The 15,650-nt window shown below is 41.0% G+C and overlaps 1 protein-coding gene across 1 annotated transcript in view; it reads right to left on the reverse strand.

The window, feature by feature from the left end:
* HPSE2 (heparanase 2 (inactive)) overlaps positions 1-15,650 on the reverse strand; it is a 663,548-nt gene that overhangs the window by 123,206 nt on the left and 524,692 nt on the right. Inside the window, exon 9 of the mRNA XM_065920070.1 lies at positions 11,418-11,532. Coding sequence (XP_065776142.1) covers positions 11,418-11,532 — 115 coding nt within the window. The remainder of the gene's footprint in view (positions 1-11,417; positions 11,533-15,650) is intronic.

Raw genomic sequence — 15,650 nt, forward strand, 5'->3', positions numbered from 1 at the left:
ACCCACATTATGGAGGATAATCTGCTTTACTCAAAGTCTACTGATTTAAATGTTAATCTCATCTAAAAATACCTTTACTGAAATATCTAGAATAATGTTTGACTAAATATTTGGGTACTACTGCCTAACCAACTTAACACATAAAATTAACCATTATATTATATGAGATACATTGAACAAATCTGGTCCCAGACTTCTGTCAGTCAGATTAACCAGAGTGACTCTCAGAGTGTCACACTTGGATGTAAATTTGGAGTTCATCCAAAAACATACAGGGCTAAGGGGTGGACTGTTGAGAGGCCACCAACCTGGTGGCCACCAGTTCTGACTCTTCCTGCATGATCTTGGTGAGTGTGCTAGTCTATAAGGCTTATCTGTATTCAAATAAAGAGTAGTTTATGTAGTTACTCACACAAGCAACAAAATGGGTCAACACGACCACAGTATATAACTACCATACATGCTTCATTGTGGAGGAAGATTGGCTTATGTACTGCTTGCTACAATGTTTTCTGCTTGTTAAAAAAGTACTTGGTCCTTCGTCCTGAATTCCTCAGCTGCAACTCAAACCCACCGCATGTGGAGCACACATTTGGGCCCATTGCATTGCCCCTGTGGGGCCTAGTGGCCAGGAGAATCAATGCACATATACTAATGTTCATGATGTTTGCTGAGTATGAGTATATAATCTCTTGCTGCTGACCCGGGAGTCTTGCGTCTTCTGCCTACATCTATGAAGCAGCAAAAGCGGACATACTAGGTTGCAAGTAGGTAAAAATCTCAGGCCCTTCATAGTTCTTGACAGCTACAGTGATACGGATGGGATGTAAGTAGTGGCATGATTTTATGTAAGAGGAGGGACAAAGGCTTTGCAGACTAGTTTCAGGGATATAAGAAGTTTTCCTAGGGTCTGGTGGTGAATGCTCTCACCCAAATACTGGGTGAGGTTGGGAAGTAAGGGTCCCTTAGTGTCCTGTCTATTAATAAACAAAAGTTAAATTCATATTTAGAAGCTGAGCAGTGAGAGGTAGGATTGAAATAAGCCACCAAAACTGTAGCTTGACTATTGCTCATTCATTCACTCTCCCCAGGAAGGTGAGGAAAGGGATATTACCATGACAGTGAGGGCAGTGAACTCTGTGACTCCAACCTAAAGACAATGTGGCTGAGGTTACTGAGCCAAGGATTTCCTAAAGCTGAAAGAGGTGATGTCGGTAATAATGACCTTGCCACCCAATATGGGGCTTTGGGTGAACCACTAAAGTTCACTTGGTTGAGCTGCGAGCAGCTGACACAATGCTCAAAACTGAAAGTAGTTGCTAAGACAATTTTGAAACGGAAAAACATCTTCTTTATGGAACTCATACTTCTCAATTTCAAAATTTACTATAAAGCTGCAGTAATCAAGACAGTGCAGTACTGGCATAAAGACAGACATTTAGATTAATAGAACAGAATTGAAAATACAGGGAAAAAAAACCCTTACATTTATGGTCAACTAATTTTCAACAAGGGTCCCAAGACAATTCAATGAGAAAAACCACGTGCAAAAGAATGAAACTGAATCACTATCTCACATCATATACAAAAATAACTCAAAATGGAACAGAGATTTATATGTAAGAGCTAACTATAAAACTCTTAGAATAAAACACAGAATGAAAATTTGATCAGACACCAAAAGCACAAATGAGAAAAAGAAAAACAAATATGTTGGATTTTATCAGAATTAGAAACTTTTGTGCCTAAAAGACACCGTCAAGAGAATGAAAAGGTAACACACAGAATTGGAGAATATGTTTGCAAATCATATATCCAACAAGGGATCTGTATTATTAAGAACACTTACAACTCAACAGTGAAAGACAAATAGTTTTATTAAGTCCCATTTGCTTATTTATTTGCCTTAGAAGACTGACCTAAGAAAATATTTCCACAATTTATGTACAAGAAATCATTTTCATATATTTAGAATAGGTAATAATGGTCACGTTTTTACACATTTACTATCAAGTACTATCTTAAGCATTCACAAGAACCCTGAGATGTATGAACCATTGGTATCCTCATTATACAGATGGTGGAAGATGAAGGAATCTTCCCAATGGGACATAGCAAGTAGACAGTGGAATTGGATTAACATCCAGATCTGGCTCCAGAGCCGAAACTCTTAAGGACTAAGCTGCCTATCTCTCTGTACACAGTGTGCGTGTAACATCTGACAACAAATGCCTGCTTCCATATTTCCATTACTGAGCAGTGCACTGAAGCCCTCAGATTCCCCAGTCACTTAGCATCTTTAGAATTCAGTAAGGGCTGACTATGAGCAGGGCTTTGTGGGAGATTTAAAGATTTAAGAGACGGCTTGTGTTTTCAAGGAGCTTTCAGTCAGAGAGAGGAAATTAGATGTATCCAAAACAACTCTAATAACAAAAGTGATAACTGCTATAAGGTTACAAGAGCCTTAAAAAAAGAGGACTCACTCCTTGTATGATTTCCAAGTAAAACAGTGTGGTTTAGCTTTATTTTAAAAGGTTTTATTAGTATCAGTTCAGCTGGGAAGTACGTCTGAAGATTCTGGTATAGAAATCTTGACAATGAATCGGAAAACATCAGAGCTTGAAGAGGACCTCAAATGGTCGAGTTCAATACCCAAATTTGCACTGAACCTAGAGTGCCCAGCACCCTGAGATGAATGAGCTGGTGGCAGAACCTGAGATCAGATCTGGAACACCTGGTCTTCCATCCATCCTAAGGCACTCCTTCCTTCCCACTGTCTCAGCAGAGGGTGCCCTATGGGCAAGAAGCTTAGCTTGAAACATGTATCTGTTGGATACTAATCTTATAAATGTCCACTAATGACATTTGTTGTACATCTTGTTGTACAAGCCCTCCCTGATTCTCCCCTCTAGTGCTTTCTTTCCAGCCAACAGTAATATCTCCTACTTGGAGGTCTGGCTCTGGAGATACTGAGTGAGCAAGACATACCTTAGTGCGTCATCTATTAGCTCTCTCTCAAAGGCTCTATGTTTTGTCATCCCAAAGAGATTGTAAACATGGGGAGAAAGAGTCTGAGTTTATTTTTTATGTCGCAGAGCAATTAAAGCAGTGCTTTACTTTATTGTTTTTCACAATACCCTAGCATGAAGACATTTTAAATATCATCAAAAATTTTAAACACACAGACAAAAGCGAAATTGTATGACAAACTCCCAAATGTTCACCACCAGCTTCCACAAGTATTGTTATTCTGCCATTCTTATTTCAAATCCTGCTGAGAGGTGGCAGAGGATGCACATGAAAATGGCCAGGTTGGTGACAGGGAAATGCAGTAGGCAACAGGCTAGGTTGAGGACCCTAGACATAAGGGCAGGCAATGGGATACCACTGTTCACAGGAAAAGACAGGAAGCAAAGTGTTTTGCCAAGTGGTGGTGACACAGGTAGGGTTGGGAATCAGGTGTGGGAGCTTGAGATAAACTGTGCCCAGCAGTGTGCTGGCTGCCTGGCCATGGTGTGATGGAGCCTCTCCCTTCCTCAGCCTTTGCAGATACTGCTCCCTCTGCAAGAACACTGCTGTTTCCTTGATGTCTGCAGATATCATGAAATAACCTCAAGTTTGTCATGTTGTACCACCAGCAAAAGACATTTACAACCTACCAGAAGACATCCCACTTTTCCTCTCCTATCTTTGTTTTTCTTCCTCCCTCTCTCCCTTCCTTGCTTTCTAGTCAGATTATTTTTAGGTAACATTCCAGTATTTCAGGTGAACTGATGAAGCCGGGTGAGGTGCAGCTTTTCTCATTTCCAGGGCTGGTCATGCTCCTCCATCTTCTGAAAGTTGCTTTGGGGATGGTGCGCTCTGCTCCTAAGCTCAAGCATAGTGGGGCTGTAATTGCTTCTTCTCCCTCTCCCTAATTTATTTAGGTTGCAGCACAACTTGCTGTAGCTGTAATCCCTCAGTATTGCAATCTGGGAGCAATATAAATGGTTGATGGCAGAGTGAGATTTTCAATTGTTGCTTCTCAGTGCTTATTCACATGATGTGCTGTCATTAGCACTTTGATGTGACATATCATGGTTTCCAGGGCTTATTGGGCCATTTATAAATACCAAATGAAGATGTTAGAGTTAGTGTCCCAGTGAGGCTACTGACTTAATTGCCTTCATTGGGAAAGGTTGGCAGCATCTTCTCTGGAGGAAAATAAAATGTAATTTTTAGTTAGTCTTTAACCATTTGCAATCAATTCCTTTCAAGTGCAGGAATCAGAGCTTTCCTCTTCTGTTCTTCTAATTTTCTCATCACTTAATTTTTACCAAAAAAAAAATCTACTTTTCATAGTTTAGCTATTATTACTTGATTGATTTTCAGATATTTGTATGAATATTCAACTGTATATTATCTTGCCACAAGTTATATTCAAGTTATTAATGATGATTATTACTGACTTACACAATTTTATATTTTACAAAATTACTTTATAAAATATTAATAGCAGCTGACATTTGTTGAGTACTTTCTAGGTGGTGAAAGATACTTAGGCATTGGTTCATTCAACCCTTTCCAACAGTGCCCTGAGATAGATACTATTATTTATTGTCTCCCTTTTATGAAGAGAAATGGATGATTGTTGAAGTTGAGTAATCTGCCCAGGGACACAATAGTAAGTGGTAGAGCTGGGTTGAAACTCAGGTCAGTCTGATTCCAAAGTCAATATTTTTAAGCACTACATTCAGATACTCCCCGCTTCGTGACTTCAGCACATTAGCCCCATCTTACAAAGCAGGAAATGCAAACTCAAGCAACTGGAACACTGTGTTGACACCCTGGAGCCTGCATCTTTTGATTCCAGGTTGCAGCTTCCACCAGGGTGAGCTGTTCAACTGCTGATATGGGTTGTTGACATCCTATTCACACCATTCGGGTTAATAAAGAAGCAACGGATGAGGACTGGTAGATAAAATGAGATGGGCTTCTCCTTAAAGTATCAGGGGCAAAAGAGAGCTGCGTGCCTGGTCACATGGTGCAGGCGCAGGCTCTGGTCTGAGAGGCCAGAGTTCAGAGGCACAGAAGAGGAAAGAAGCAAGTCATGCCCACTGGGCATGCAGCCCAGGCACTTCAGCCACTGACATGGAGTCGGCCCAAGTCCCAGTGATTGATACTGCAGCTGAGGGTGCCCTTCTCTCAGCAGCTGCAGGCTCCCACAAAGGGAGGTTGCACATGGAGAAGTCTTTGTCAGGGCCTCTGATGAGAGGATTGGGTTTCACATCACAGCTACCCCTAAACAGGTACTCTGCTTCTTTCATCTTCCTGATGGCTCCCACGGGAAAGAAAAGAAAGAGAAATGAAGCTACGCCAAGAAATAGGTCACAGGCCGGTTTGGCAAGGTTTTTTTAACACCTTTGCCCCACCACCTCCAGATTCTGACTTTAAAATTCCTTAATTTTTACACACCCTGTGTGGTCAATGGACACCAATGGGAAAAGCTTTCCTAAGTAATTTTTCATAAACCATTGACCATGACTCTCTGGAAAATTAATGCCTCTGACCCTTTGTACATATTATTGCCTCTGGAAGATTTTCCCCAGACCCCAAACTTCTCTTCCTATAGCTAACTTGCTCCTCTTCTTCAAGGTCCAGCTCAGGCATTGTCTCCTCCAGGAAGCCTTCCTTGATGCCCCATGCCTGCCCTTTATCCAGGCAGGCTTCCATCCCTCTCCTGTCCTGCTAAAGCACTTCAGCCACTATCCCTGCTGACCGATCTCCTATCTTCACTGTAAGCTCCTTGAGGGTAGGGACACTCTCCAGTGTCTAGCACTGTATCAAGCATACAACACAAGTGTAATAAAGCATCTAATTCTTTTGCTCTACTTTTTTCTTTTTAAAATAGCCTTTATTTTGCTCAGGTTATGAAAGCAATATTGCCGATTGCAGCAATTTTTCATGAAAATCCACAAAGAAGAAAATGTAAACTCTCTGTAACCCCATGGCCCAAATAAAACCACTCTGACATTTAGATGTAGTCCCTTGCAGTAATTTTCTATGTGTATATGTATATATGAAATTGGAATCCTATTGTCACATCTAGTTCTCACAAGGATTATAACAATATCTTTTGGAGGCAGATAGAGGAGACATTTTTATTAGAATTTGAGTAACGAAGAAAACTAAAATCCAGAGATACACATCTAATAGATGGCAGAGCTAGGACTAGAACCTGTGAATCTTATCAGAGTACTAGACTCCTTCCTACTGCTTCCCCTGAGGCCTCCTAATTAGGCAGTGTTGTGCAACATCCAGCATCAGTGGGATGTGGTTCTATAACTGGATCTTCTTCCTCAGGGAAGGGACAGATTTAAGCTGATCCTGTGTCCACATCATGGTTGTGTAGTGCATAAACAACAGTGTCTTAATGTTTCAAAGGGAAACAAGAATAGAGCAGCAAGGTTCTCATCCCTAATGGAGCTATGCAGATAACATTAAGATGCAGAGTTTCTTTCCAATAGCCATGTTGCTATGGGAACCACAGCTATAGGTTCAATCCCACCACAGACTAGTGAGTTATAAGCTAATCCATGACTACTGACTGTATTCTAGAACAACATACACAGCGAGTTTTCAATAAGTGTGCACTGGGCTGAAGTGAATGTTTATTGTTGTTCATAAGGGACAGTCAGCAAAAAAGAATGTTGTCAGTAAATATAAATATCCCTACCACTACACTCAGTATAGAAAAGGCTATCCGATGGGAACTTGTTTTCTATTTCATCCTAAGTAAAGGATTAAATTATAATCCCTCAAGTACAAACACACACCAGATTGTTAGCTCTACAGATGAGGGAACTGAATCTTATTTATCTGCATGTCCCCAGAATACCTAGCCTAGAGCCAGACACATCTCAAGTGTCAATGCTTTTTTGAATTGAATTATATCTGCTAGGTCAGCGTGAGAGCTAAGAAGATGTCGACTAGTAATTCACCATTCCTTTCCCTGAAAGCTCTGTAAATCAAGCTCTTAAAAAAAGCAGCAAGCTAAATTCCAAAACCCTTGCTTAGGAGAAATGCCCACGGCTGGTGGGGTCTGGACTATGTCCACTGAATGTGCAGATCTCTTCTGCACAAACATCCCTTATTCCCAAGGGAGCCCATGACTAGTCGACAGGCTGTGGAGACTCACACGTTCCCTCTTTCCCAACGGCAAGGGGGTCAGGGGAAAAGGGTGGGAGTCGAGTGATGAAGCACTGCTGGACTAAATGTTCTCCTCTTCCCAGGAGAAGGAAAATCTCACAACAGGAGGAGAGTTGGCACTTCTCTAGAGGAACAGCCAGAAAGAACATGGGCTGTAGTGGAAAACGATCTTTTCTCAAAATAAGTTGTTGTTGTTGTTGTTGTTGTTTTAAAGAGCTACCTTCAATATTCTCTCTTCCCTTAGATTGGAATGGCCTTTCCAGAATTGGATTGGAATCCTACATACTCAGCTGACTGGGTCAGTGGAGTGGCAATATGGTATATGAGTTGGGGAGCCATTAGGCTAAGACCCTATAACAACAACAACAGGAAAAAATAGTATTTGCTAATAAGATCTTTTCCTGAAATGCTGAATTTGAAGGAACTGGAATAGAAAATACTGATTTTTCTGGGAGGCAACCAAAGAACAACTTATTAAGCCCTAAACTCTTAACTCTGGAGAAGGGAATGGCAATCCACTCCAGTCTTCTTGCCTGGAGAATTCCATGGAGAGAGAAGCCTGGCAGGCTACAGTTCGTGGAGTCGCAGAGTCGGACACGACTGAGCAACTAACACACACAAACTCTTAACACTCTTGAAGATTTAATCACAATGTAAAATCCAAAGTTTTTATCAGCAGTGTTTGGACCTCAACCGTACAAATCTCTGAAGTGGCAACCAGTATGATTCCTAGGTGTCTCCATTACACATCCCAGGGGCCGGCTGGCAAGGTCTGTCAGATTGGTGCCCTGGTCTAGCCTAGTAAATTCTTTCCAAGAGACTTAGGACACACTCTCCCAGTTGCCAAGTTCTCTGCTTATAAGGTGCAGAATTTATTAGCCCAAAGAAAGATAAAAAGAAAGCCTGCTACCTTTTAAAGTGCTTTTACGTACAGTTTCTTTATTAGAGCTTGGTGTTTCCAGAAATACAGCTGCTCAGATCACTTGAAACTTTGTGCTAAATCAATAGGACCTGTTTTAGCTTTCAAAGAACCTCTGTTCTGTTACTACCTATCAATTAAGATATCTCATGGTAAGCTTTTAAAGAAAGTCACCTGTATTATCTCTCATTTGGGGAGAACAAAATCATGAGAACTTGCATCTTTAATCTACAGCTGGCCATGCAAAGGTACAGAGAGATTTGATAAGCAATCTAGGTTTGTCCAGCTCTGGAACTCAAGGCTGTCTAGTCACCCAAAGACCATAGGTTTTCTTCTAGCCTAGGTTTTCTTCTCTCCAGTTCCTCGAGATGCCTGATTCCAAGTCTAAACCCAATTCTGAGACAAACAGTGGCCTCAGACCACATCACAGACACCAAAGAGAGTACTGCTAGAAATAGTGTCGCATGTTGAAAAGTAAATAATATTTTGAACTGAAAAATTCTGAGTTCCAGCTCTTACTACTTGTCTGACCTTGGATAAGTAGCTAAACAACTTCAAAGAACCCTAGTTTCTCTTCAGCAAAATAAAGGCACACTTATGTCAACTGGCTCACTTTACAGCAATTATGTCCAAGAGCAGTTATCTTATTTATGTATTTATATACTTTCCACTTCTTAGTATATTTCACTAGACTATAAGCTCCAGGAATTCAAGGACCTTGTCTTTTTGGTTCATCATCGTGGCTCATTGTCAGAAATAGTGTTCAGCATATAGTACATGATCAAGAGAAGTGAATGAGATTTGAATGTTTGAAGGAAGGAATAAAGGAAAGAAAGAAGGACAGGAAAAAAGATGAACAGAAGGAAAGAAAGAATGTTTGGAGTATTACTGATGCGCTGTATATGAAAGTGAAGTGAAAGTTGCTCAGTTGTTTCTCTTTGCAACCCCATGGAATACAGACCATGGAATTCTCCAGGCCAGAATACTGGAGTGGGTAGCCTTTCCCTTCTCCAGGGGATCTTCCCAACCCAGGGATCGAACCCAGGTCTCCCACATTGTAGGCAGATTCTTTACCAGCTGAGCCACAAGGGAAGCCCAAGAATACTGGAGTGGGTAGCCTATTCCTTCTCTAGCAGATCTTCCTGATCCAGGATCAAACTGGGGTCTCCTGCACTGCAGGTGGATTCTTTACCAACTGAGCTATCTGGGAAGCCCGCTGTATATGAAAGTGCCCTATAAATTTTTAGGTATTATCCATATTATTGGGCTTCCCTGGTGGCTCAGTGGTAAAGAATCTGCCTGCATTTTGGGAAGTGTAGGAGACACAGGTTTGATCCCTGGGTCAGGAAGATCTTCTGGAGGAGGGCATAGCAACCCACTCCAGTATTCTTGCCTGGAGAATCCCATGGACAGAGGAGCCTGGTGGGCTCTAGTCCATAGGGTCACAAAGAGTTGGACATGACTGAAGCAACTTAGCACTCATGCAAACATCCACATTTTTAAACTTATAAGTAACATTTGATGCATTAATTATACCAGGGTGATCTTTTAAGAATGTAAGTTAGATCATGTTACTTCCCTGCAGAAGACCTTCAAGTGGCTTTTCATATTACAATAAAAGTCAAACTCCCTTTAGCTTTCAAAGCCCTGTGTGATCTGAACCAAGCTGGCCTCATGCATTCTTATATTTCTTCAAACATGCCAACTCTGTTCCTGTCTTGGAATCTTTGTGCTAAGCCCCTTCCCCTGCCTGAAAGCCCTTCTGCAAAAATCTGCATGTCTGGCTCCTTCTTGTCGGTGGACTCTTGGCTGAAGTGTCACCTTCTCAGAGAAGACTTCCTTGCACACACTCTAAAGAAGCCCTCACTGACCCCCTCTTACTATTTATGTGGTTATCTACTACTAGTCTCCTCCCCAGTGCCTGATGGTCAATAAATATTTACATTTGCGTGACATTATATTTGTTCAGTGCTTACATTTCATAGATGCTTTTCTAATCATTATTTTGTTTTATCACCACAAGTTTATGAGCTCAAAACAAACAATGAACGAACAGAACCCCCTACGGTTCCAAACGGAAAGCTTCCTCTCTGTCCCTCCACACCCCAGCCCCCTCACACACTGAGAGAGAGGTATCCTGGCCTTGTGAATAAAAGCAACGTTGCCAGTCAGCTTTAATATTTGTGACTGAATTTGAGTCGTGTACAATCAGAGATACAATAATTCTTTAGTACACTAACTAGAGGGATTCTTTTGAGACACAGAAATGGTGCTGTTGGGTGCCAAGCTATTCTTTGTTCTGGGCTTGGTGGTTAAGGGCTGGGGTGAGGGTGGTGAGATCAACACAGAGGGTGGAAATGGGCAGAGGGAAGCAAAGGGCAGGAACGCTCACTGGGTTCCAGCTGGGTTTGTTTACTGTGGACCTCAGGGCAGCAGTAACTCTGTAGGAAGAGTTCTGGGCCAGGGCACAGGAGCAGGCACTAGGGCTGGCACTACACATCCCTCCCCCAACCCAGGCTACCAGTCCCTCTGTTACATGAGGTGGAACTGGATCATCTCCAAGGGGAATCCCAGCTCTGACGTTCTACGGGTTAATGAGAGGACTCACCTTGTATCATGACCAAGATGTCTGTAAGGAGGATAACTCACATAATATTTTTGATAAGCACAGCTTTTCTGGACTAAGTGGGATTTCTTTGATCAGTCAATAAAGTCACTGGACGTACCCAGCTCTCTGCTCTTGCCATTCTTCTTTAGCCTCCCCTTTCCTCTGCTCTCCTAGAGTAGGTGACACCCTGGGCAAATCCCCTCATCACAGAGGGATCAACATCCAGTATAAGTGCACTTAAGCCACTCTCCTAGGGATGGGTTTCTACTGTACTGATCTTGGACAACACTCTCCCATCTGCTTTCAACATGTTGCATCTGACGTTAACTAATGTCTCCTATTAGCATTAAAAGAAAACAATCTGGAAAAATTCACTCTCAAGCAGAGTTCAAACAGGCCACAAGTAGATTTGGAATCTCAACTGCACAAGATTTGTTAAAATAATAGTGGTAAATATATAAATATATATAAATGCATAAATGTGTATACGCATAAACCCATATGTACACACATGTGTGTATATATTGGGGTATGTCTGGGAGGTAAAGCTAAAAGTCTGTAAAATGGGTCAAAAATACTTCTGTCCAATTTGTGAAAATAATGAGTAACAGAAGGAGAAAAATTCTCCCAGTGGGGATCAGAGCACGAGCAAAAGAACTGAAGGACATGAAAAGGAGTTGGGAATCTTTGTCTTACGCTTACTGGTAATGGGTTAAAATTCTGGTCCACAAGGTGATTGTATCCATGGTCAAAAAATGAGTGCCGAATCACGACATCAATGCCCTGATTGGCCAGCATTCCTAAAGTGTTCAACCATCTGAAAAGCAAGGGGGAAAAATACCATATCAATACATTTAAAATCAATACATTTAAAAACTCTTATTCACACCTTCTGCTGGCCCACTTAACGATAATTACTTAGTTCTCTGTCTTTCCCCAGATGGTATGAGCGCATCAAGAATAGACACATTTTAGCGTTGTACCCCAAACAACCATCACAGTTTCTGGAACACTATAGGTGCTCAACAGTCTAAGTTGAAACTGATCTGGATAAAATTAGATTCTAGGATTTTGAGAATCACCATTTACATACTAGGGACAAATCATGCATATTTATGATTCCCCAAATCTGAAATAATATGGAGCTCCAAACCAGTGACCTTACTAACACTAAAGACCACTGCTAATTTTTACATTATGAACAAAATTTGTACATTATGAGCTGCTAATTTTTACATTATGAACATAATTTGTACATTATGAATAAATATTAAAATATTTTTGAATCTTTTCCACATTGACAATTATATTTTATTCTGATAAAACTAACAAATACCTACTGATAATGAATCACATATAACACACATGCAAACACAGTAAAATGCAAAGACAAAAGTTATAAATCCAAAAGGAAATCTGACAAAAATATAGTAGAAACATTTTGTTGATGTTGTTCAGACTGGGACATTGTAACCCAGGGAACTGAAAATGCTTTTGGAATATCACATGGCTAAGCTACTTGTCTTTCTTATTTTTGTTCATTTGGCAACACTGTAAAATTAGGAGAACAGGTTTAGCTTTGCTTTAGCCTCTGAGACACAGTTTTAGCTGACCTGTGGTAGAACTGTAACATGAATTCTGGGCTGACGCCTCCTAAGTCAGTGTTCTCTCCACTGAAAGAGCACAAATACAGTAGGTTCTAACAAATAACAAGTATTTCTATGTACAAACAAGTTTGTCTTTCTCACCCTTCTATCCTCAGGCTTACTGAATGAATAAAGAGACAAAATGATAAGTAAATACATAATCACATGTATGTGAATCCTTATCTCTAATGGCATCTGGATATCAATACTTGTATTTGTACGTGTGATAAGATCCCACTTGTTCATTCATTTATTATTCATCCAACAATATGAATTCATCAACTGTATATTCTAGATCTTGTTCTTAGCATTAAGAATAGATTAAGAAAAAAAATGCCTGTGAGACCACATAAGTCATTTGAAAGGACTGGGTATGTAAATAACTGTACCTACACATTTACAAGAATGCTATCAAATTCCTACTTGTGACCTCTACAGAGCCTAGCACAGTGAAATATAAAGAATATATAGTCAACAAATAAATGAGGGCACTACTAATAATAAATAAATAATAAATAAATAATAAATAATAAAGATACAACAAATAAAAAAAGGTACTAATTAGTAAATCTGAGTTTTTTTGGATTTTCTTCTGAGAGTATATGGGTAGTTTTTGAAGGAACTCTAAAGAGAGAGAGAAGAATATTCATTCTCTTCTTTAAACCCACATCCTATATGCACATCCCAGGACTAGGGCATTAACAAATGACTACAGCCAGAGCCCCTGCTTTTCTATAGCTTTTCAGAATAGAATGGTTAGTTCTGGAATTGTCTTCATCTTCCTCTGTAATAATAAGTCTCCTGAGAAGGGGAAATAAATGGTGTTCCATGTCGCTCTTTTATGATTAATTAGCGAAAAGTGGCAAGATAATTGGCACATCTCACCAAGGATGCTTCTGTGGCTATTAATTTTTATCCACAAAACACTATTGAATATCTATTACATAACAGACATGACTAGGTGCTGCAGACACAGCAGTATGCCAAGGGTAGGGCATCAAAGAATCTCAAAGTCTTGACTGGGAAAACCACCCTTGCATATTGGCAGCAAAGAATTCTAATTTATGCATGCATGTGAATCTGTCCTGGTAAGCTTATAGTTATGCCATATATTGAAAAAGGGCTGTAAAATGCCTTCTTTCCAACTCCTTGCTAGCCTTCTGGAGCTTCCTAGAATGCTGTACATTTTTTTTCTCCAGGAAGCAATTTATGCCCCTTGGAAAATTGGACTCAAGGAGCATGTTTCTGGGTACTACCAGTAGAGCTTACAACCAGTGGATGATAAAAAGGTAAGAGAAAAGACCAGGAGCATAATGAGCTGGTTTTCATTTGATCTGTCAACCAAGCATGGAACATCTGAACTACACCAAAATCTAAACAATGATGTTAATCTGTGTTCACAAAGTGACTGTGGAGATCTATGGATATTTAGCTGATGCTAGTGAAAAGGCAGGTCTCTCTCTAGCTCTCTCCATGATGGTCTGTGTTATTTCTCATTTCACATCACTCTCTAAAGGGAAGAATGTTCATGAAAACACTCAGTACAAACAGACTACTTGCTAGGCCCTGCAGCTGAGTTCTTCTGAGATCGCTAAGCAAAGGCCATATTCTGATTCAAGGGGCCTCCAGCAGCCAATCCAACTGTCACAGTGAAACCTGCTGAGGAGAGTATTTTTGAAAGAAGACCCTCAGCAACACTAAACAACCTCTCTGTGCCGCTCCATGTGAGGACACAGGGCTGGAAGACCCCAGGTATATCATGTAGACACTGACTCATTATCTTCATCTGCATCTGCCAGGATTTCATCTTAAAAGACATCTGGTTGACCAGCCTAACTTGCTCTTCACAAATGTAATAAAGAAGCTGCCTTAATGGAGAGGAACTACAGCTATATAATTAGAAGTGGCTATTAGTAGTGAAATGTGTAGTTGAGGGCAGAGCTGCAGTTCTTAGGAGAACCTTGTTCAGATGAAAAACCAGGACCACAGACTAGATTGGATCAGAAACAGGTCAGTTGGTCAGTCTGTGGTCTTGAGTGGTTTGTCCCTGTCACGTGACAATGGCAGGCCAGCCAGAGGTCCTTGGCTTAAGTGCTTCTGGCTTAAGTTGCTCTCCAGATGACTGCAGTAGCCTTCAAATTCATCTTCCTATCTCTTGCTTCTCCAAACTGGTGCAAACTATTAAACCCAGTGTTTTCAATACAGGTCAGATCTCTGTAGGACTTCACTCCTCCTCTGTAATAGTCAATGGCTTGCCACTGAGTATAGAATAAGGCCTCATATTGCATCCCTGGTTTTCAAGGTCTTCTATGATTTGGTGGTAAAACTCTGTCCCTAATCATACCTAGGCTTCCCAAGTGGTGTTAGTGGTGAAGAACCTGCCTGCCAATGCAGGAGACATTAGAGACTCGAGTTTGATCCCTGAATCAAGAAGCTCTCCTGGAGGAGGGCATGGCAATCCACTCCAGTAGTCTTGCCTGGAGAATCCCATGGACAGAGGAGCCTGGTGGGCTACAGTCCATGGGGTCACAAAGAGTCAGAACAACTGAAGTGACTTAACATGATCATACCCCTGCAGATACTGAGGCTTTATCACACTAATCATTTCCCCTCACAATGTTCCTTGGGCTTCCAGGTGGCACTAGTGGTAAAGAACCACCTGCCAATGCAGGAGCCATAAAAGATGTGGGTTCAATCCCTGGTGGGGAAGATCCCCTAAAGAAGGGCACAGCAACCCACACCAGTATTCTTGCCTGGAGAATCCCACGGACAGAGAAGCCTGATGGGCTAAGGTCCATAAGGTCACAAAGAGTCAGACATGAAGCGGCTTAGCACAATCATACCTTCACTAACCCCTTCAGATACTGAGGCTTTCTTATACTAATCATTTCCCCTCATAATGTTCCTTCAGCTTAGAGTGCTCCCCACTACCCTCAGCAACAACCTTCACCTATAGAAATTAGAGTAATTTCTCTATGTTCCACTAAATTGCCTCTTCCTCCACAAAGTCCTTCCTGATACTCCAGTCAGAAATTCTTGATTCCTCTGCATGTCTATCCCTTGTGTGGACAGACCACGTAAGGAAGGAAGGTGGTATAATTTAGTGGCAAAAAGGTAGGCCTCTGGAGCAGACTGCTATAACTTGAGTCCAACCTCTGCCATTAATTAATAATTGCATCTATATTAGTGGGTTCTTATAAAATAAGGGCATCTACTACACTGGTTGTTAAATCATTAAATATGCACAAAGCATTATTAAGTATGCCCTCGGCACATGGTAAGCACTATG

Source organism: Muntiacus reevesi, chromosome 2 (genome assembly GCF_963930625.1).
Source record: "Muntiacus reevesi chromosome 2, mMunRee1.1, whole genome shotgun sequence".
Lineage (NCBI taxonomy): Eukaryota > Metazoa > Chordata > Mammalia > Artiodactyla > Cervidae > Muntiacus > Muntiacus reevesi.